This window comes from Tribolium castaneum, chromosome 4, assembly GCF_031307605.1.
Source record: "Tribolium castaneum strain GA2 chromosome 4, icTriCast1.1, whole genome shotgun sequence".
NCBI lineage: Eukaryota > Metazoa > Arthropoda > Insecta > Coleoptera > Tenebrionidae > Tribolium > Tribolium castaneum.
The window spans coordinates 20,667,963-20,691,880 of record NC_087397.1 but is presented as its reverse complement, the minus strand read 5'-3'; the positions used below and the strand labels follow the sequence as shown (position 1 = coordinate 20,691,880).

The 23,918-nt window shown below is 34.6% G+C and overlaps 1 protein-coding gene, 4 long non-coding RNA genes and 1 other non-coding gene across 9 annotated transcripts in view; 3 read left to right on the top strand and 3 right to left on the bottom strand.

The window, feature by feature from the left end:
* Positions 1 to 2,843: 2,843 nt before the first annotated feature.
* Mir3881 (microRNA mir-3881) lies at positions 2,844 to 2,930 on the bottom strand. Its single transcript, NR_038737.1, has one exon. It is a non-coding gene; the product is annotated as a microRNA mir-3881 (primary transcript).
* A 3,107-nt stretch (positions 2,931 to 6,037) lies between these two features.
* LOC107398986 (uncharacterized) lies at positions 6,038 to 6,587 on the top strand. Its single transcript, XR_001575689.2, has 3 exons — positions 6,038 to 6,262; positions 6,367 to 6,512; positions 6,559 to 6,587. It is a non-coding gene; the product is annotated as an uncharacterized LOC107398986 (long non-coding RNA).
* On the top strand, positions 6,587 to 7,224 carry LOC135265971 (uncharacterized). Its single transcript, XR_010333882.1, has 2 exons — positions 6,587 to 6,891; positions 6,962 to 7,224. It is a non-coding gene; the product is annotated as an uncharacterized LOC135265971 (long non-coding RNA).
* A 5,017-nt stretch (positions 7,225 to 12,241) lies between these two features.
* On the top strand, positions 12,242 to 13,186 carry LOC107398985 (uncharacterized protein K02A2.6-like). Its single transcript, XM_015984593.1, has one exon. The coding sequence runs from the start codon at positions 12,242 to 12,244 to the stop codon at positions 13,184 to 13,186; it is 945 nt and encodes a 314-aa protein (XP_015840079.1).
* A 431-nt stretch (positions 13,187 to 13,617) lies between these two features.
* Positions 13,618 to 15,375, bottom strand: LOC135265972 (uncharacterized). The gene is made up of 2 exons (XR_010333883.1): positions 15,225 to 15,375; positions 13,618 to 15,152 (listed from the first exon to the last, which is right to left on the bottom strand). It is a non-coding gene; the product is annotated as an uncharacterized LOC135265972 (long non-coding RNA).
* Positions 15,376 to 15,439: 64 nt separating this feature from the next.
* LOC107398211 (uncharacterized) overlaps positions 15,440 to 23,918 on the bottom strand; it is a 65,258-nt gene continuing 56,779 nt past the window's right edge. Inside the window, exons 3-7 of one of the 4 annotated variants that reach the window (XR_010333880.1) lie at positions 17,251 to 17,865; positions 17,135 to 17,202; positions 16,524 to 17,077; positions 15,674 to 16,471; positions 15,440 to 15,620 (exon numbers count right to left, since the gene is read on the bottom strand). This is a non-coding gene — a long non-coding RNA (uncharacterized LOC107398211). Of the gene's footprint in view, positions 15,621 to 15,673; positions 16,472 to 16,523; positions 17,866 to 23,918 lie in introns of all 4 variants that reach the window. The other 3 variants (XR_010333881.1, XR_010333879.1, XR_010333878.1) reach the window with 3 other exon arrangements.

Sequence of the window (23,918 nt, the reverse complement as noted above, 5' to 3'; positions counted from 1 at the left end):
TTCAATATGTTACCAGAAATTGGCTTTAAACAGCTAAGAAAAATGTTAAACGTTACTGTATAATTTGTTTCTCCCTGTTTTTCTTTAACTTAAGCCGTACTAACTTTCAGAGAATCACACGGAAACACAGTTCTAATTTGTGACCTATTTCACTCCAAATAATGTAAGTGTGCTAGTGTTTGTTTTTTGGTTTTGAAACAGCAAGTTTACTACAGACTGATCCATAAATACTGAGTCTGTTGGCAACACATTTGAAAGTATTTGTGCTCGTAATTTGCAACACTGTAACCGAATTCGATTTCTCTTGACAATTATTTGACGTACAACCCTACAAGAATGTTAAATTGTTGTTAACTGGAAGAGTACTCCATTGGTATCCTTAAAAATTTAAGTCCAGTGTTGCCAACAGACTCAGTATTTCTGGATCAGTCTGTATTTACCTGTGTATTTATAGTTATTTAATTTAGGACTGCTTTTACAATCGTCGGATAACTTTATTCTGAGAATAAATTTTGAAAAATACATTGTAACAATTGCAACTGTAGTAATTATACCACAAATAACTTATCCGGGGTTTATCTGACGATTGTAAAATCCACCCTTAGTCAACAAACATTATGTTTAATTTGAAACAGTATAGATGTATGTTAAAAAATCACCAATAAATTTTTAAAATATTGCAATTTTTTATTTATGCTGCATTTGCGTTTTCTTTGCACATGTCTGCAATGACAGTTTTTAGTATTTTGTTACTAAAAGCTGTTGTTGCAAACATTTGCAAAGATTACGAAAAATTATATTATTTCATGACTAAGTAGAGGTTGGAGCCATTTAAATTTCCCCCCATTATGCTCGGGACCACCTAATGATGGCGCTGCAATCTCTCAACCGCCACCAACAAGGAAATATTCAGTTCTATCTATCTCTTATTCTATGGTCTGCTCCGAGTCCGCTTCAACGGTCGACGCGACGGAGCGAATAATTGCAATTTCTCTGTAATCCTTATTTTTATTTTTCGTTGTTAATAAATTGTTTGATCTGCTCTGGACTTCGCTATTCACCACCTCCCACAGTGTGATTTATAAATCACCACCACGAATATTTGTCAACTTTCAACTATCTGCTACTTTGTGGTCACTATTCAAAGCTGAGAGAATTGTATAACTATCTCAGGTATTAAAAGATTTCTAAAGAAATATAAATTTTTAAAATCATTGCAATGCAAAAAAGTAAGGTACGCCAAGCATGAAGATTATTAAATGAGTGCGTAAATGCTTCCTTAAGACTATTTAGTAATACAAAAGTTGACGAATGCAATATTATTAATTCCAATAGACAACCTCAAAAATTAAGTAATGTCCGAGCAAAATTCTTGTTTAAATGAAAATATTGAGGCCATAAATCAACACATACGTGAATTGCAGGAAGGAAATATTGCGTTAAAATTATCTGAATGGACCGTTAAGTGTCGAATAGAGTTATTTAAATTACAAAATTTATTAACAGTTTTAAGAGAAGAGAGATATTGGCATTTTCTGCCTAAAAATCCTCGAACTTTGCTGCACACTCCCAAAAAATCTCTTATTTGTAGTATGGATGGAGGTACTTTTTATTATTTTGGCATTGAAGCAGTAAAAAACATGTTTATTAAAAATGAATATGAACCTATGAAGCTTAACTTTAGAATTAGGTGTCAATGTGGATGGTCAAAGATTGTCTAAAAATTCTGGGTCTCAATTTTGACCAATTTTGGGTTCTATAAAATCATTAAAGGAATTTCATGGAAAAGTAATGTTGCTTAGACTCTATCACGGTTATCAAAAGCCAAAGAGGATTCCAATAGTTTTTTAAATGATTTTGCAAATAAAGCGAAAGTACTGATTACTACTGGATTTGATTTTTGTGGTTTTACACATAAAATTGTAATTAAGTTTTTTTCCATGGATTTACCAACCAAATCATTTGTGTTAAAAATAAAAGGACATACGGGTTATTTTGCATGTTCAAAGTACACACAGGAAGAAGACTGCGGTAATGGTAGCATCTGTTTCCCAAGTTTAACAAACACTAAAAAAACATGCTGATTTCCGTTTAAGAACACATTCTGATCATCATATAGGTTCAGACGAAACAATTCTTCTAAATTTACCTCAGTTTGATATGATTAAAAATATACCAATAGCTTATATGCAAGCAATTTTATTGGATGTAGTAAAACGATTTCTATTCAGTAAAGAATATGGTGTTATTATCGGAAAACCACCCCATAAACTGCGTGCCGCAGAAGTAAACAAAATATTACGAGCCCATATTGAACTTGGAAAATTTACTCTAAAAGATTTTGGCCGAACATATACAAGTGTTAATAAGGGCAATAGATTTAACGCAACAGAATTTCGCTTTATTTTATTTTATGCACATCTTTTTCTGAAAATGGGGAATAAGAAACGGAAACGCAGCCCGTCTTCGAGCTCGTCAGACTCGTCGGAGGGCCCTGACTTGGTTGCCATTTGCAAACAACTTAAGAAGGCCCTAGAAGACGTCAAAGGCCATACTCGTAAGAGAGACTTGCCCATGTGCAAGCTCAAATTAGCACCGCAATGGGGGCGGTTGGTACTGCCCTCACTTTCTGTTTTCAAAACGAAGGAGAGACCACCTCACAGCTAATCGAGTTACTGGGTGACGCGGGGAAACTCCTGGCTTCCGTTCACTTTGCCGAGTCCCAATCTCGTAAAATCTTGGCCTCAGCAGGCATTAATAAATTAACATTGACGGCAACACAAGTTAACGGATGGCTTTTCGGTGATAACCTTAGTGAGCGTATGAAAACGACTCGCGCCCTCGAAAAGACATCCGAGAAATTAAAGATCCCTAAAGCAAAGATCGCTATCGGAAAGACTCAACATAATTTAAACTCGAAGAGTCTGCGTCGCCAATACTCCTAGAGCCCAGGCAGACACAATCAATCGCGGAGCAAACAGCAACTGAAGACGGGGAGATTATCCTATTATAAGCACAGGGGTACGCCATACCTTTCCATCAAAAACCGTAGCAACAAAAATTCTTAAAGAATGCAATTTCAAAATCAAACCACCCCCAAGCCAAAAACATATCAACAATTTTTTACGGATAAACTATGTAAAATTTTAAAATAGGGGTGATTAGCCCCTAGGGAATTGGAAGATGTTTTTAAAGGTTGAAGCAAAGAGGTTGAAAGTAATACCCAATAGAAGCCATTATTAAGTTGTTTAAAAATCCTATCCTATTAGTTATAAAATTCTGTCTGACACTTGTTTTAAAATTAGGCTTTTGCAATTTATAAGGTGCCCTCTAGTACAACTAGAATTGATTCTAAATAATCGATGTAGAGGAGGATTTTTTGGAAGTAATTGCTTGGAAGGTTTTCAGGAGGTCACCTCTTACGCGTCTATAGACCAAGGTTGGTAAGCGCATCAATGTCTTTCCTCATACGACGGACAATAAGAACTGCAAAAAGGCTGCCTAGTCACCTTTCTCTGGACCTTTTCCAGAAGTCTTATGTCACGTTGTAGCACAGGAGACGACACATTCGCATTTGTCCCACAAAAATTACCAAGTTCTATTCCCTCGATTTCTAAAGATCCCGTTACGATAATGCCTATAAACATTAACAAAAACACCAAGCAGTTCTCATTTCGAATGTCTCTTTTAATAAAGTTAGAGAATGTATCAATAGTTTAACAAACTCGAACAGTAAGGATGTTTATGAACGGGATGTTAAAATAATTAAATCAATAAAAAAATTAATAAATATACCCTTGACGAATCTGATTAATTGCTGTATTAATGATTTAAAATATTTAAAAAAAGGTGACCCTAATGACATGAACATTATCTTTGTTGCCCATTTTTTACAAAATAATTGAAAGACTACTATTAAATCAAATTGTTGATTATTTGGATAAAAATGAAATTCTCTCTCTAAATCAGCTTGGATTTCATAAACGTTCTCCTGCTGCACTAGCGGTTCATGAATTCATAGGCAATGTTGTTAATTGTATTGAAGAAAAAAATATTATAAAGCACTATTTCTTCATCTTAGCAAGGCTTTCGATACTGTTTCTCACCTTCCTCTTAATTAGAAAACTAGCTTGCTATAATTTTGGTTCCTGTAGCATTGGTCTAATTCAGTCTTATTTAAGCAATCGCTTTCAAAAAATTAGCATTAATGGTAAATTTTCTGTTGAAATTAGAGTAGAACATGGTGTCCCACAAGGGTCCATTTTAGGGCCACTTCTATTTCTTTTGTACATTAATGATCTGCGAAAATTTATCCATGAAGTTAGTTCAACACTCTTTGCAGATGACACTAATATAAATCTGTCTGACACCTGTTTACTCAGTCTTAAGTCGCGTATGTCAGTACTGTACGAGAAAACCCAAAGTTGGTTGATTTCGAATAAGCTACACTTAAACCAGGATAAAACTATCAAAATGATTTTCACCCTGAAAAACATTGAACAGGACGTCACCTACTGTGACTTCACTAAATTCTTAGGATTATATTGTGATGATACAAAGGGCCCCCACCTCCTTTTCGTTTGCCTTGTCTAGACACAAAAATCCAAATAAAAAAATACAAAATGACCGATGGTCGTAATCGTCATCAAAATGGAGTAACCTACGTTGTTTTTCAAAAAAAAGGGGGAACTGGATCATTGTAATACGCTTGTGTGGAGATTTGACTTGAGAGAGTACAATAAAACACCTGTGGGAAGGAAAACATTGTTTAATTCCTGCAGTTGATGATAATGTTCAAAAATCAAAATGAAATAAAAATGATTCAATTTCAATTCAATTAAATGAAACAAACAAACAAGAAACAAGTGGCCAATTGAACACAAACCAATTGAACAACTGTTCGGCGAAGTAGGGTGTAGGCGGAGTAAAAAAAAATCTCAAGTCGCAAATGCACTCGATATAAAAAAACTCGTTTATTATAAAAACAATTTTGTTATATACAAATTGAAACTACAAACTAAAATAGTAAATATAAAACAATGGTTATTCTAATGTGAACTTTGTAATGAAAAATTAAATAATTATGAAGTAGTTTGGTTGTCGCTGGCATCCTGACCCAGTTTAAGGCATTTTGCTGATCGTGCTGACCGCGCGAAAGTGTTTGCCTAGGTTGGTGGATGAGTGCGACAACCGTGCTAGAAAAATGGGAATTTTGTAGAAAAAAAAAGGAACATTGTTAGTTTGAACAACAACAAAACAACAAAAACAATAATGTGCAAGTAGCTCGTATAATTGGCGTAACTACAAGCCGACGAGAAATAAAAAACAATAAGCAAGTAGCACGCGCCATGACATTACTACCGCTGATGAAAAATAAATGAAACAATAAAAATGTTAAATGAAATGGATGTAAGTCAACTGCAGAAGGGACCGGATGAAACCTCCCTAAACCGTATCCACAAACAATGATAAATCTTTTCATAAAAACAATTACAATACAAATTGATCCTCTCACTGACCCGTCATCTCCAAAGATCACAAAATAACCATAAAACACTTCGACAAGTTCGACATGTACCAAAAGCCCAACTTCTACTTTTCAATCAACCCTAATACAGGGCGCCTCCCAGACTGAACAACCCCCATCAAGTTACAGTTACAATTTATTCTAAACATGAGCTAACGGTAACAATTTCTAAGCAAATTCCATTCAAACAAATGCTCAATTAATTACTTTGTAATTCTACTAACTCACAACAATGATTTGCTTGGACTAACGAATTACATCTCAATTGAAAACAGGAAAAAGCGTGATCGTCCACGAAGTCCTGAATATAGTTACTTAATCCTAGCTTTCTACAGTACCTTTATGTGATGTAGATTCGTCTACTATTTGAGGATCGTTATTTTACAGTTAGGGTGGATTTTACAAGTGAAATAACTTTACAAAGCTTAATTTTAAACACTAACTAACTAAGAACGACCGCCAGTGTCTTGCAGCCATTGTCGTCTTCCTGTCGTTCTGTCTCAGCCAATTGGGCGCGAGCACGTTTGACAGTTCGACCAAGCCTGGAGGAAAAACAATTCTAACCTCACAACGTAAACTGCAGTTGTTGTTCGGTGATAGTGTATAAAAAAACTGTTAATTTGTTGTTTGTGAGCTGAATTTTGTGACCAAACTCGTAAAAACTATGCCTAACTTTTGTATGGTGGTAAATTGTGGAAGTGTCGCTTCCAGAGATGTTAATATACGTTTTTTCAGGTAAATATTTTGGTCAGTGTTTTGGTGATTTACTATTTCTGTGTTTTGTGTATTAATTATTATTATTAAGTATTAACGTTAGTATGTACTTATTACATTTGTAGGATACCTTCTATATTTACGCCAGGGAAAAAGCTCTGCGCCTTGTCACAACGACGTAGAGAAATGTGGATCAAAGCTTTAAGAAGAGAAGATCTAACGGATACGAAAATTAAATATGGACGTATTTGTTCACGTCATTTCCACTCTGGTATTAAATTAGCATTTATATTTTGAATTGTCACATTCTTTTTTAGGAAAACCAGCAGCTTTGAAGGATACCACCAGGGTTGGGAAATTACGTGTAATTAATATTAATTACATTTTATACATTACGTGTAGTTTTTGACGTAATTAATTGTAGTTAATCGTAGATATAGAATAACCTCTTTTTAACAATTCTAACCTCAAATTTTGCGGTACGTTACGCCGGCTCTTACGTCTTCCAAAATGCCGGGAAGAAATTTTCACAGTTTTTGGACGATTGGAAAGTTTGATATATTAAAACTGAATGGAAAAGTTGCAGCACGTTGTCTTGTGTGTGATAAAATATTAAAAAATACTTCGAAACAACGACTGATGTCGCATAGGTATGTATGCGTTTGTATTACATTAAATAAATAAAGAACTAGTACTGAATTATTGTTTATTGCAATGCAGAAATGTCTGCAAGGAAGAAAATACATCCAAAGAAGTGGCCGAAGTGGGTGAAGAGGATGAAATCATATTGGTAGAAATAGAAAGTAAGGCTGACGATAACGATGAAGAAGAGTCAAATGAAGTTTCAGTGGAAGATTCACCAAGTTGTAGCAATGAACAATTTAATGATCGTGTAAGTGCGGCATCAACATTAACATTACCTACATCAGATTTAAACTATGATGAAAACATTTGCAATACTGAGAGTTCAAATTTGACTTCAATATCAATAGCAGCTTCACCTTCACCCCGAATGCTATCCCCAATTCCATCAACTTCAAAAGAAAGCATACACAAAATAATTAACAAGTCAATATCTAAAAAAAGCAACAGCAAGCCAAAGGATACAATTAAAAATTTTTTAGACCATGTTAGCAACAATCAGAAAATCGAGATTAACAAAGCACTTGGCAAATTTATTGTAGGTTGTAACATTCCATTTCATGTAGTAGACTCAATTCATTTCAAAGACTTTTTGAGAGTGCTTAGACCTGCATATCAGCCTCCCTGCCGCAAGACAGTGTCAGGGACCATTCTAAATTCATTATATGATGAAATAAATGAAGACGATCAAAACTCAATAGGTAAATTCTCTGTTATGATGATCGATGGGTGGAAAAATTCAGCAAATAACACAAAACAAGTGGTAACAATTTTGAAGTCAACAAGAAGCGATAAGTGTATTTTTCTGGAAGCATATGATGTAACAACAACACCAGAGACGGGAGAAAAGCTAAGTGAATTGTGTAATCTATCTGTTGAACTAGCGAAGACAAAGTTTAAGACTGAAATTTATGCTGTCGTTAGCGATAATGCAGCAAACATGTTGAAAATGGGAAAATTGACGAGTGATTTAATGCATACTACTTGCAATAGTCACACAGGAAATCTTCTTGCCAAAGACTTAATTTCCAAAGAATTATGTTCCAAAGTAATCACTATCTTAAAAGAATTTAAACATCCTAATCTCGAAAAGGAGCTGCAAAGTCAGGGAGGATCAAAGATAAAATTAGCTGTCGATACTCGGTGGTGTACCTATAGAGACTCATTTTCTTGCTTGATCAAAAATTTAAAATTTATGAAAAAACTTGCGGCAGAAGAAACTATAAAACTTAAACAAGAAATAATTCAGTTACTATTTGACGATGAGTTCATCGATGAAGTTAAAACAACAATTGAAGTATCTAACCCGGTTTGCAAATTAATTAATGAGTGTCAGTCTAGCAGCTGCACTATTGCCGATGCTTGTGAGAAATGGACTCATTTACAACTGCCTGCGGAGTTTGAAGATGTTTTGAAAAGAAGAAGAGACATGGCGCTAAATATTTACTCTTTAACATCAAATTTTCTTCATCCTCTTTATAGAGGAAGGTCTTTGAATCAAACCCAGGTTGATATGGTCCATGACTATTTGGTAGCTACTTTAAGTGCAGAAGGTTTAATGAGTTTTCACCAATTTTGTTCTTCGGAAGATATTTTTGAAACCTTAGAACGTAAAAACATTTGTTGCCCAAAAGTTTTTTGGGGATTGGCCGAGAGAAAGCACCCAGAGTTGGCTAGTGTAGCTTTAAAACTTATCAATATACCAGCCAGCTCAGCTTCCTTGGAGCGTGTGTTTAGTAATTGGGCATTTATTCACAATGATTTGAGAAATCGTTTGGATGCTGATCATTCGAGAAAAATAATGCATTGTTATTACTCCCTGAAGATGCGGGAAAGTAACGAAGTCAGTTAAAAAAGAAACATTGGTTGTGTTTTTTTCCTCGAGATTAATTCTTTTATTTTGTTTTTTGAGAATAGACTTTATTTTGTTTTTTTGAGAATAGACTTTATTTATTTTTTTTTTGAGAATAGATTTTATTTTTTGTTTATTACTAATCTGTTTTGCCAAATAAAGAAAATAATAGAAAATTGTCTTGTTTTACTGTTTACTGACTACAATTTCTGATGGTAAAAGAACTTACTTAATTAATAATGATATGTATTTAGTAATAGAACATTTTTGATTCATTTTTCTCTTCTTGAGAACAAATAAATGCTACCAAATTTTGACGTAAAAAATAGTGTAATTTTTCGGTAATTTATTTGGATTGATGACGTAGAAAATGTGCAAAAACTACGCGTCGTTATACTGTAGAACGACGTTTCAATATCTACGTCACAACCCTGGATACCACTCATCCTGACTGGGTTCCTTCGAAAAACATGGGTTACAACGTTACTGGCAAAAAAAAATTAGAAAGGTATCAGCGTTGTAAAGCTAGAGAAGTACAGGTATTTCTTTTTTTTTGCTTTGTGGCAACCGAGAAGAATTAATTTTTATTTTTGCTTTATTTTGCTTTTTTTGTAGTTTAGTAGGTATTCCAGAAATCTGGATTTTTTTTCCTTTTAGAATTCGCAGATTTCTTCTTTTTTTTCTAAACACATTTTAGCTGTGCCATCTTGATTTGTAGAATGTTATGTTGGTTGCATAATACGAGGAAAAACTAGTGGAGTGACATGTTAATTACGATATGTGTTTTGAAAATGTAATCATTTGATTTAATAAATTCATGTGTTATGTGTTATGCTGTACTACTACGCATAAACCCCCTTACATACATAACAAGTGGCGACGAGTCGGAAAAGAACAAAGTCGGGAGAGTCAAGGAAAAAAAAAGTGAGGTTAGGGTTTCCACGTGTTACAGGAAAATTCAAGGTATTTACACTAGAATCTGTACCAGCATTACGTACAAATTGTTTTACCGTCCACCCTACTTTGGAAACACCTTCCGATCAGGGGTCTCCTGTCCTTTAGCTTTGATAGCCCTCTAAGCGCCTCCTTGTCCTGTCTAATTCCTTCTACAAATTGTTACGACTACGGCTTACGGAGATAATTTACATTCATAATTTACATTAAATAAAAATGGCGGAATTACAACCAGTGCTAACGGCAATGACAGAAATTTTAAATCGAATTCACGACACACAAAGACAGTTACTTAATCAAACTCAAAATACGGCTTCTGTAAAAGAAAATTTACACCCTTACGACGAAAATTACGAAACGTTTGACTGTTACTTACAACGACTGGACAATCATTTAAAGTTAAAGAAAATGGATGACTCCACTGACGAGAGGGACAAAATGTGCGTACAAATTTTGATAAGCTGTTTAAGTCCGAAAATTTACCAAACCGTTACAAAATTAACAGCCCCGGATTTACCGAATACAAAAACTTACAGAGATCTGATAAAAGCATTAAAAGAACACTTAGCGCCTCAAGCTAGTGTGATTTCAGAACAACACAAGTTTTCCTTACGAGTTCAACATGAAGGGGAAACTATTGCGAATTACGTCGCGGAGTTGCGGAAAATGACTAAAAATTGCGAATTCAAGTGCAGCCATTGCAATACGTCTACTATTAATACCCATTTACGCACGCAGTTCATAAGAGGAATTCGTGATACAGAAATAAGAGAACGACTGTTACAACAAAAATCAACTGTTACATTCGAAGATATAGTGCAAATTGCCCAATCAGTAGAAACTGCGAAAAAAGAATCAATGCAAATGCAACGGTCAGAATTGGAGGTAAATGCGGTCAGGAAAGACAAAAGTTTACGTACAAACGAACAGCGGAAGAAGAAACCGGAAAAATTACAAGAGATGTGGGGAAAATGTTTCCGTTGTGGAAAAACAAACCATAAGGCTGATTCGTGTTCAGCAAAAAAGCTCACATGCAAACATTGTGGCAAACTGGGTCATTTGCAAGCGGTGTGTTTTAAAGCCAAGTCTCAAAATCAGAAACAAGTTACGAAAATTGAAGAGGAAGAAGGCGAATTTACAAATTTGTACAATATTGTTACAATAAATTCAGTAAGCGCACAGAAAATATTGTTGCCGATCAAATTAAATAATTCGAAATGCAAAATGGAACTTGATACAGGAGCAGCAGTCTCTACAATCTCTGAAAAGAAATTCAAATCGCTATGTCCAGGAGCAAAAATCAAATCATGCAAGCAATCATGCAAGCTATCAGTACACACAAAGGAGTGTACAAAGTAAAACGTTTAATGTTTGGGGTAAAAACGGCTCCAAATGCGTGGCAACGTTTTATGGACCAGATGTTACAAGACCTGGAAGGAGTGGTGTGTTTCTTCGATGACATTGCGGTACAAGGGAAGACACCCGACGAGCTTTTAGTTAGGCTGCGATGTGTATTACAACGACTACGAGATTTCGATTTACATGTAAACAAGGATAAATGTCAATTCTTTAAAACAAATATTTCATTTTTGGGTCACAAAATCGATAAGAATGGATTACATACAACAAAGGAGAAAGTAGAAGCTGTTGTTAATAGTAAAAGACCCGAAAAGCTGTCAGAGTTACGAACTTTTCTTGGATTGGTCAATTACTACCAAAAATTTCTCCCGAACCTTTCGTCCAAATTACATCCACTATATCAACTTCTAAAGAAAAACGTTCCTTTCACTTGGAGTAAGGAATGTGAAAGGGCATTTCAAGAAATTAAAAATGATATTACAAGTACGAAAATACTGATACCCTTTAATGAAGACCTTCCGTTAATCCTAGCGACGGACGCATCTCCAACCGGATTAGGTGCAGTTTTATCACATCGAACTAGTGATGGAGCCGAAAGACCAATTGCTTTCGCATCAAGATCATTGAACAAATCGGAGAAAAATTACAGTCAAATTGATCGAGAGGCTTTAGCAATTTATTGGGGCATAAGAAAATTTTTTCACTATTGTTACGGAAGGAAATTTACATTGGTAACCGATAATAAACCCTTAACGTCAATTTTACACCCACATAAGGACCTTCCGTCTACATCGGCAACGAGATTAATACACTATGCTACATATCTATCAGGATTTGACTACGACATTAAATTTAGGAAAACTGAAGAACACAGTAATGTCGATTATTTTTCAAGATCATCTTTACCAAGTACGACGGATAAAAGGGATGATGCAGCAATATTTCAAATAAGTCAGTTAGAATTCTTACCCATTACAAGGAAGCAGATAAAAAAAGAATCATTAAAATGTCCAGAAATTCGGAACATATTTCTAGCATTACAGACAGGGAAACCACTTCCGAAGAATTATTCGCAATCTGAGTTTTCGATTCAAGACGGATGTCTGTTTAAAGGTATTCGTGTGGCAATTCCAAAGTCATTACGCAAGTATATACTGGAAGAAATACATGCAGCTCACATAGGAATTGTTAAGATGAAAGCCCTAGCACGCAGTCACGTGTGGTGGCCGTTGATTGATCTCGATATTGAAAGAATAGCAAAAGAATGTTTGAGCTGCAGCCGATTTCGAAACAACCCACCGAAGACAAATTATCATCCATGGGATTACGCCATAGTTCCATGGCAGAGGATACATATCGACTACGCGGGACCATTTCTGAATACGTATTTTTTTATTATCGTTGATTCTTACACCAAATGGATTGAGGTATTTCCAACGTCGAATATGACCGCAAATACGACAATTAACATTCTTCGTGAAACATTTGCTCGTTTTGGATTACCATACACTGTAGTGTCAGACAATGGCAGTAACTTCATATCAAAAGAATTCGAAGACTTTCTTAAAATGAACGGAATCAAGCATAAACTGATTGCACCATATCATCCAGCCACTAACGGACAAGCAGAGAGATACGTCCAAACTGTAAAGAAAAGCTTACGTTCTATGCAGTGGGAAAGGGGAAATCTTCACCTTAAATTATCAAGATTTTTGATGCAAAACCGGAAGACACCAAACATAACTACAGGGGTTAGTCCGGCAGAACTCATATTTAAAAGAAACATTCGTACAAGAATTGATTTAGTCAAGCTGGAGTTATCGCCGGAGATGCAAGAAGCTAAATTGCCAGGGGACAAGAAAGATAGGTCGTTCGAAGAGAACGATACGGTTTTATGCAGACATTACGGAGACAAAAACCAAAAATGGAAATACGGGACGATTGTGACGAGGAACGGGAATTTGAATTACGAGGTGTGTGTGGATGGACGTATTCAACGGAGACACGTCGATCAATTGTTACCTTACAATGGACCAATTCCCTTTCAAGGAATTCCCGTGGATTCGGAAATTGACAATAAAGAACCGAACCAAGAACTTCCCACCGTTGAAACGGAAGAACATCAACACCAGTTTTAGTTCCTGAACCGGAACAGCCGGTTATCGTCAACGAATCAGGAACCTTGACATTAAGACGATCTACCCGTATCAGGAAGCCAGTGGACCGTCTCAATTTGTAAATAAACTCCTACGAGGGGAAGAGTGTTATGTTGGTTGCATAATACGAGGAAAAACTAGTGGAGTGACATGTTAATTACGATATGTGTTTTGAGAATGTAATCATTTGATTTAATAAATTCATGTGTTATGTGTTATGCTGTACTACTACGCATAAACCCCCTTACATACATAACATAGAAAGAGGAAGCTGCCGCTACAACTAGTTCTCCAACTGTAGTAGCAGAAATTGAAAACATCGAGCATGTTAAACCTTCCTATGAACAGTTGGAGCTTGCACTACGTAATGCCAATGATGAAATTTATAAATTAAGAACAGAACTAAAAAAATATAAGATGGAAGAAGAATATTTTATTCATAATGATGAAGAAGTTCTATATTACACGGGGTTCCCTGAATATACATATTTAAAAGGCGTTTTGAATACTATTGAGCCCTATTTACCAGGCACTGCAACTTTGTCAAAATTTCACCAGCTCTTACTAACGTTAATGAAACTCCGTTTCAATTTACAGTTCACCTTTTTAGGAAAACTTTTTCAATGTCACAGAACAACGGCGTCAAGAACGTTTGAAAGAACTATAAACATTTTATATTGCCAACTTAAAAGTTTCATTTATTGGCCATCAAGGGACGAACTACACTTAAATATGCCCACATCATTTAAAAATATATTTGGTCTAAAAATCACTGTAATTATTGATGCGTTTGAAGTATTTATTGAGCAGTCATAAAGTCCTGATACTGCAGCAAAAACCTGGTCGCAGTACAAGCACCACCACACAATCAAGTTTTTGATTGGTGTTGCGCCACAAGGCTGCATAATTTTTATTTCAAATGCATATGGAGGACGTGCTAGTGATAAGTTTGTTACTGACGATTCGGATTTTTTGGACAAACTTATTCCTGGAGACTTAGTACTCGCTAATAAAGGATTTGATAAAATTCAGGATGATGTAAATCTTTATTGCGCCCAAGTAGAAATGCCAGCATTTGGAAGGGGGAAAAAACAACTTGCTCCAATAAATATTGAAAAAACTCGGAAACTAGCAAGCGTACGTGTACACGTAGAAAGAGTTATTGGTTTACTCAAAGGCAAGTACAAAATTTTCAATGGTACATTTCCTATATTTATACTTAAAAAAGAGGGTGAGCAAGGTTCTTTAATAGATATGATAGTTGTTGTGTGTTCTGCTTTTATTAATATGTGTCCTCCAATAGTACCCCTTGATTAGAATTTTCTTTATTAATTTTTATTTGTTGTTTTTTTGTTCATTTTTATCTGGATATTTTTTTAAATTTTTGTTGAATAAAACACTAAAAATATAACAAAATTTATTTTTTACACCTGTCACAAATCCACACTCCATCTGGTACACTCTCTAGTCCAACACAAGCTAAGTGGTACCACTCAATTGAGCATACACCTGATTCGCATGCTATCATAGGCGTTTTTTGGTCATCTTCTTCTTGGCATATGCGATATAAAACTGCATCAATGGAAGTCGCTTTACTTGTTGAAGGTTCAGTTATAGCCTCTTCAAACAAAGATACATTTTCAGAAGTTGAAACATCCCAGTCGGTTTCTGCAGCTGTTGAGACTTGGGTTGAGACTTCCTCTTCAGTCCTACTTCTTGTAAAATATTTACCTAAGACTTCAGGTAATACACACTTGTAAAAAAACTGTTGTGCTTTAGCACTTTCTTGAGTCCAGAAGTTATCATTAAAATATACACAGGTATAAATCATATTTTTGGGGCTCCATACTACCAAGTAACATTTCTGTTCCTGTGTCAAAGCTAACTGCATCTGAATTTGGTAGTAGTAGCTGTGATCGTCTTGAAGATGCAACTCATTACCGTTTAACTGTAAAAAAAAACTTTTTTGTTCTAATTTTTCTAAAACACCATTATCTTTAGCACAGTATGGGCACTTTACTTCTAATAATGAAATCCCACAACAGTTCAATAATACCATCTGGCGATGCTCCAAAACACGGCCACTTAGGGCTTATAAAAAATCCCATTTTTTCGTAACAAACGTTTTCATGGGTTTTTGACATTTCATTTATAAAATCTTGAATTGCACGTCTTTCGTGGGTGCATCCATAATCCACTGCTCTTGTTTTAAAACTGTATGTCATTGGATAACACACAGACTTGAGTAAAGATAAAGAGGGATTCGCGATATTTGTTCGGCAACAACTTTTGAATTTGGACGCTGTAATCCTTCCAGCTCTATAGTAAAACCAATCTTTACACTTCGCTTGTTCTTTAGTCGTATTGTGAATCTCCTTACAATCAGCAACTGGTATAGAAAAATCCAAAGAGGCACCTGAAACACGTAAATACTCAATGTAATGTATTACAAAGTCCATTTAAACTTACCTAATTCCTGCAGCTCACTTAAGCTTTTATGAATGTGATCTTCACTGAATAAAGTTGTAATCCAATGATTCTTTTTTTGGTCCCTCTCTTCTTTTTTACTTTGGGATTAGTAATTAAATGCGCTGCGGATCCTTGCGAAGTGGACGCAAATAAATTTAAAAGATCTTGTCTCTCTGTTCGGGATAATGATGGAATGTTTTCTTGACCTTTATCACGAACAGTGAGTGGTTCGTCCCGGGGCAATCTTTTTTTTGGTACCGAAAAATCTATATTTGAGACTCTGTGGTTGAGCAGGTTTTCCTGAAGGAGGCATCCAATAGGCCTTCTTTCCTGTTACTGTAGTCTCTTCCAAATCCCGGACGTTTAATTCCACAGTAAAAAGAAGGGCCCCAACGTGAGTACATACCTCCCCCAAACCTGCGATGCACGTGTAATGGGCAGAGCATATATTGCCCTCTTTTTCAGCAATAATACATGGTTGCAACATAGGTTCATTTAATCGTTAGGAATGAAGTACCTAGATTCAAATAATGCTTAAATAACCGATATACAATAATGATCAGATTTATCTTTCCCAAGACTACGACATAAGACCCAAAGACCTTCACAGCCACCTGTTTAACCCAGCCACAAGTAGCATATTTATATGCATCCAATCCCTTGTATCCTTTTAATTGTTGCATAGTATAAGCACTTTTTGTATCCACTAAGTACATAACGATGTCAGGGAATTCTATTTTGGGAAAATTCTCCACATCTTGAGAACAAGTTTGGGGATGAATTAAATATGGATCTACCCTAATAACATTAATCTTATCGATGTATCGATTTCTAACAATTGTTTCTAAACCTTGTGCGTATTCAGATAACTCCATAATACTTCAAACTTTAGAACAAAACACGTATAACCACAGCGTATAACTCCGTACAACACAGTAGCATAGTTAACACGTGTTCCAATGTTTTTCCTCCAAGCTTGGTTAGTGACGTCACGTGCGCGCGCCTAATTGGAGTTTGCGATTCTTCTGCGCACATTCCACTTACACTCACTTCACATTCGTGTTGACATTTCCCGCGAGATTTGAAATTGAAAGTTTGAAAAATCGAGTCATCACAATATATTGTTTTTCCTTTAAGATGGCACAAGCACATTGATAGTCTAGCAAATAAGTTATGTAAAAATATCTATCTCTTCCGTAATCTATCAAACCACATAGCACCTGAAATGATAAGAACCACTTACTTCGGACTAGTTCATTCTCACCTTGAGTATTGAGCACTGTGCTTCAACTAATAGACTATTTCGTTTGCAACGCAGAGCAATCAGAGTAGTTGTTGGTATTGGATTCCGCGATTCCTGTAGATATCATTTTCAATCCCTAAATATCCTTACACTTCAGGCCTCTACATATATAAATGCCTAGAATACATTTTTACACATTTTTCATCTTATAAATTTACCAATTCGAAACACAGTTATAACACCAAAAATGATAGCATCTTTCTGGATAAATTGCGATTACTCAGATCTAGGCATGGTGTAAATTACTATGGTATCAAATTTTACAACGCCTTACCAGCGAGAGTTAAAAGCACACCTTCCAATGTTTTTCTCAAAAAAATTGAAACTTATTTAATAACCAAGCCCTTTTAGACGATTGAAGAGTTTTTATGTTTTTATGACCTACGATGTACCTACACTTTTCTTGACCTATGCAAAATACTTTGTATTGTTAGCATAAATTAACTATATTATTATTATTATTAATCAGAAAACACCAAGAGTGTACCATTACCGTTTTTAAAAAAATGTACGACAAGTTCGTGTTTAAAACGTATAAAATGATTTCCAAATAAATATTTTAGCAAAATTCTTCCAGCTGCAACTGTTGAATAAAAATAGCACTTGATTTACTTACATAAGGGAGGAAAGGAAATTCAGTTGTACAAAAGTATTTTGAAAAACCAACTAAAACAATTATTGGTTTCGCATATTGTTATGCATTACAAAATACCATCCTCACCTCCACATTCCTCCATTTTTGATCAATTCTAATGCTACCCTTAAGTACCAATAAGACCTTATTCTTTAAAGACGAACCTTATGAAACAACTCCAGCCAAGTTCGGAAGACTTTGTAATCTTGCCATAAAGAAATCAGCAAATTCGGATTAACAGCGACCTGCAACCAACTAATTTGTCATAAGTAGACGATTTCCTAATTTCAGAAAAATTTGTTTCTACAAACGTTATTTCTTCTTTTCTAGAACGGTTGTCGCAATCGTCCACCGACCCAGGCAAACACTTCCTCGCGGTCAGCACGATCAGCAAAATGCTTTAAATTGGGTCAGGATACCAGCGTCAACCAAACTGCTTTATAATTACTTTTAAATTTCCATGACAATTTTTACAATAGGATAATTATTCTGACACGTTCAGTAGACGTAGCGACGGGATAAGAGCTAATTGGAAAGGTGTTGGAATTAATTATTGACGCAGGTGTGAAATTGAAATTGGCAAAATGCAGTTATCTTCAAGCGAAAATTGATTATTTGGGCCAAGAGATTAGTATCGAAGACATGCGACCAGGTCAACGAAAATTGGATGCGGTTTTGAACTTCCAAAAATCCTCAGACGTACAAAGTAGGCAGTTCATGCGTTTGCTAGTTATTTCAGAAAAAAGGCCTATCTGCCTACTGCAATTTTAAATAATGCTACATTACCTTTTAACTTTAAAAGTTCCGCTGCTGCTGTTTTTATTTTAGTAACCCAATAGAAGACTCTTGTACATACATAGAGTGCTCCTAGAAAAAATTGCATAAACCCAAAATTGAAAAACAGTACACACCCCAGCCTCTTAGATTTACTGAATATTTTAGGGTACTTCTTGTTGGATTTCCTTAGCGTGGAAAATAAATAAAACAAAGTTTAAAAATCCCGACACACCAAACCTTTATTTAAAAACACTACGCGTTTCAACCACAAAGTGGTCATCCTCAGGTGAAGTGGTTTACAAACACACCCGAGAAGACAAATTTTATAACTTTACCTTATACTCCCTCAGTCACAAGAAGTTTGAGTGGAATTTTAAAAAATCTTAACTTGCAAGTTGTTTACAACTTAGGCACAAGTCTCAAGAGTTTTTTTGGAAGTCCAAAAAATAAAATGGATTTTTGGAAAAATCGGGGATTTATGAAATTAATTGTAAAGATTGTGAACAAAAATATATTGCGCAGTCACGTCGATCAATAAACATTAGATTTAAAGAACATTTAGCACATTTAAAATTCAACAGATTTGAAAAATCAAGTGTTGCTCAGCATATTTTTGAAAAAGATCATAGAATTGATAGCACTAACTTAAAAATTCTTAGAGTAGTTAATAATTGTAAATTTCTTGACGCTTTCGAAAGTCTTGAAGTTTTTAAGAATAGAAATAGGCTTATGAATTCAGACAACGGCCCCATCCCTTTTTCTCCCCTCTACTCATTAGTCGGAGGTAGGAAAAGTGAAAGTCGGCAAAATTAGTATATAAGGCAGAACATTGTAAGAATTAGTTTAGTTTATATTCTCACCTGAGGATGACCACTTTGTGGTTGAAACGCGTAGTGTTTTTAAATAAAGGTTTGGTGTGTCGGAATTTTTAAACTTTGTTTTATTTATTTTAGGGTAGTTTTGGATAATGCAGAGAAGCAGACATGGAAGTAGACCTCTTTTTACCTAATTGTTACAAAGAAATAATAGAACCACTGACAAACCAGTATGCATTAGATGCCTTGAGAACTAAACAAGGATCAAAAGAGTGGATGTTAAAAAAATAAACAAATTTTTTTTAAATCTACATATTATTTAATTTATACATTTAAAAAGCCCTATTGGAGAGTAAAATTTTTAAAAAATCCACCCTAAAAATGTTACCACCAAAGAGATGAGGCATGGGTTGGAAAATGAGGACACAGCAAGAAATGTTTTTAAAAACAAAAACTTGTGTTATGACATTATTTTTAAAAACAATTGGGATATACAGGGTGTATATAAAAAAAGTGTTAATTTTAGCAGGTAATAGAGCTCAACAAATAAAACTGTTTTTCTATTTGTACTGTGATGGTCGCGGTATTTATAATTTAATCGATTAATCAGCGCAAATTATTCGGAGTCATTTTAAAATTTGAGCTTCCCTACAACGCCGTTTAATTTCAACAAATTTAATTCAAATTATTTACATTCTTGTTAGCATTAAAATGTTTAGAAATTATCGTTCCCACGAAGCCATGTGTTTAACAAGTGGATGTGCAAAGATAAGGAAGTTGGCGATGGCCTGACGCTCCAGGCGCTCAAATAATTCAATGTTTTTGTCACAAAATAATAAATTTAGGTTTATTCAAATATCCGAAATTTCGTGATAAAACTATAAAGAAATTCAATGCTTTTGTTTAACAAATAACTAGTTATGGTTAGAAAGGAGTAAATTCATTTTAAATTAAAATAATGATCAGAAAATAATTCGAGAGAGAGAAAAAGTAATTTCATTTTATTTAAAATGGAATTATCGTAACATTTTCTAGCAACATAGAGACTTTATGCAGTGTTCTTCAGTCAGCGAATGAAACATAGAAATTCATGGCATGTTTAGTAGTTATTAACAAATTGTCTTAAAAGAAACATCCATAAATTAATTGGCCTGTTAAATAGATTAGAAAAGCCAAAAACGACGCTGGCTGGTCAAGTTCTGGTCAAGATCAAATTGCAGAGTAATTAATGATATCTTGTTAAATTAAAATCAGATCACAGAACCGGTAGTTTAAAAAGACACGGCAAATTTTTCTAAACATTTTAATGTAAAATTTAATCCTATTTTATGTAACTAAATTATTGTAAGAAAATATTGCATGATACGAAAATGTTAAAATAGTACAAGTGTAGTACTGGGAGCGACATCTAACGAGGGGTAGTACGACCAAAATTACAGTTTCCTCATGGGGTTCTTCCATATAACGTGATCAGTTAATCAGATGTTTGATTGTAATTAATTAATTTATCATTTATTTGCACTATTCTCAAATATGCCTTTGGAGGCAATCAAATTTAAAATTCAAAATTAATTTTGTTTTACAATGCGAATTAAATGGCAATTGAAATTGGAATTAAAAATAGCGGTGACTTCAATTACTAAAATCATTATAAAGTCAAACCATATTTTAAGCAGTTGCAAAGTAAAATTATTTCGTGTTTCGAAATTCACGACAAAATGATTTATTGCCACAGATGGTTGCGGTCTGAGTACCTACCGATCCCTCAACCGGGGTTTATTGGCATGACATTTTCAAATCACCCTGCTGTACACAAGTTCGAAAAAAAAATAATTAAAAATGGAGTTTGGAGATAAACCTCTAACCCTCGGGTCTGCCTAATTTACCGACCGATCGATCAGCAGACCGACCGACCGACCCGCGCATGACGGATGGTTAATCGTTATAGACAGGCCTAGAGGTCTATCGACTAATATACAGCGTGCTCAAAAACTGGCGCACCAACTCAATGGTGTGTGGTAGAGAACTGGTTACATATAAAGGTAAAAACAGTAAAAAAATTCTTTGTATTAAAGTTATTGATAAATAACGGATTTTAGGTAAATGATATGTGGCAACGTTGTCTAACAATCATAATCGCAATAGAATTTGAGCAACAATAAAAATAAATTATTTTTGAAACGGTTTCCTAGGAAATAATTCCCAGTGTTGGCACATCTACACATTGTGATTTTTTTGATGAATTTTAATTTTTTTAAATTAAAAAAACTGCTATAATCTGATAGTAAATTTAAAAATAATTATTCATCGTTTTGTTACGGAACGATTACCTGGTATGAAACATAAAAACATAAAAAAATAATGAAAACCAAAGAAGTTAACATAATAAGTTTATAGCTCCAGATTTTTTAAAATATGACTTTAGGAATTTTTTCAACATTTTTCCTGAGTTGGTGCGTCAGTTTTTGAGCACCCTGTATGTAGCAATTACAAATTCGATTTATCAACCTAATTGACATTTTCTTAATCTAACGGACCAACAGACTTACTGACCAATTTTTTATCTATTACATTATCAACCAACTGACGTAGTAGCAGATCTACCGACCACTTTTTTCCCTATTAGTAAATCGATTTATCAAACGACTGGCATAGTAGCAGATCTACTGACCACTTTTTTTACCTATTAGCAATTCATTTTATCAACCGACTGGCGTAGTAGCAGATCTACCAACCACTTTTTTTCCTATTAACATTTCAACTTATTAACCGACTGGCATAGTAGCAGATCTACCGACCACTTTTTTACCTATTAGCAAATCGATTTATCAACCCACTGGCATAGACGCAGATCTACTGACCACTTTTTTACCTATTAGCAAATCATTTTATCAACCGACTGGCGTGGTAGTAGATCTACCGACGACGTTTTTACCTATTAACAATTCAACTTATTAACCGACTGTTGTAGTAGCAGATCTACCGACCACTTTTTTTCCCTATTAGCAAATGAATTTATCAACCGACTGGCATAGAAGCAGATATACTGGCCTCTTTTTTACCTATTAGCAATTCATTTTATCAACCGACTGGCGTAGTAGCAGATCTACCGACCACTTTTTTACCTATTAACAATTCAACTTATTAACCGAATGGCATAGTAGCAGATCTACCGACCACTTTTTTACCTATAACAATTCAACTTATTAACCAACTGGCATAGAAGCAGATCTACTGACCACTTTTTTACCTATTAGCAATTCATTTTACCAACCGACTAGCGTAGTAGTATATCTACTCACCACTTTTTTAGCTATTAACAATTCAACTTATTAACCGACTGGTGTAGTAGCAGATCTACCGACCACTTTTTTACCTATTAGCAAATCGATTTATCAACCGACTAGCATAGTAGCAGATCTACCGACCACTTTTTTACCTACTAGCAAAACGATATTTTTGTTTTTATTTAGGATCATAGTTGAAAAATCATAAAATTTATGATTTGGAATAAATTAGTTATTTCTAGCTGTAATCAGTAATGTCGGGTACAAAAAATATTTTTCTTTGCAATTTCTTTAGTAGTTTCCGAGTAATGAACTGCGGTTTATATGGTATATCACAGATGCGGATGCTGAATGATTGATGATATAAATTACAAAAACTAATTATATCTACATGATTCTTTATAAATATAAATTATAAAATATGTTTTCTAGTTATCTAAAATTGCTTAAATAATTTATTAAACAGTAAGTAAAATTTTCTTTTTGAATTAAATTTATTGGATTAATTTTTAACGTATTATATGGGTGTACGAATTTCTACCTCCACATGAATTAACCTAAGGGAATGGGTAGGCCTATTTAATATAAATTATTTGTTATTTGATTCGTTAAGAAATATAAAAACATATAGGTAAGCAATAAGTCGCGCTGCAATAACACTATCATCACCGTAGCTATCTTCTTGTAGTAGTTATTTAATTATGGATGAAACATCTGTAAACAAGGATAAAAGTAAAATTACTTATTCACCAGATTTTTTAACAGCAAAAGGATATAGAAAATTGCTTCTTGAAACCAGCGATGACCAATCTCAAAAATATCCTTTGAATCCTAAAGGGGGCGACATCTTTTATATTCTAAACGACAATATAGAGGATTGGAAATCTGATCAGTGGCGGTGGAAAGACGAAGGAATTAAGCATTTGCTAAAAGGTAAACCGCTATTACGTGCCATTACTATACGTCATATGATGGGCAAAACTTTAAACGGTGTGCCTACATTTTGTATAACTTTAACAAAAAATATGACTAAAAAACAGTGGTGCATTACGTTGGCATTAAAAAAAAGAAGAGGTCTTACCGCATGAAAATAGAATGATCGACAAAAGGGCTCATAAAATGACTGCAAAGTCAGTCATTGGGAAGCAAAAAGAATTAATCAAAGAAGAACCCCAAGCCGTATATCGAAAACAATTAGATACCTATGACGTTCCTTCCGGATTGTATTCAGTTTAACAACCTAGAATAGAAAACAAGTTTCAAATACCATCCAAAATGAAAGAATTAGGAGACTTTTATCAAATGACGATGTAATTGGCCTGTACTTATCATCCGGGGAATTGGGTGGTTTTGTTGGAACATTACAGTTATTGCCAGAGATTTGTGCTATTTTATGTAGTAACTGAACAAAATTTATGCCAAAGTTAGC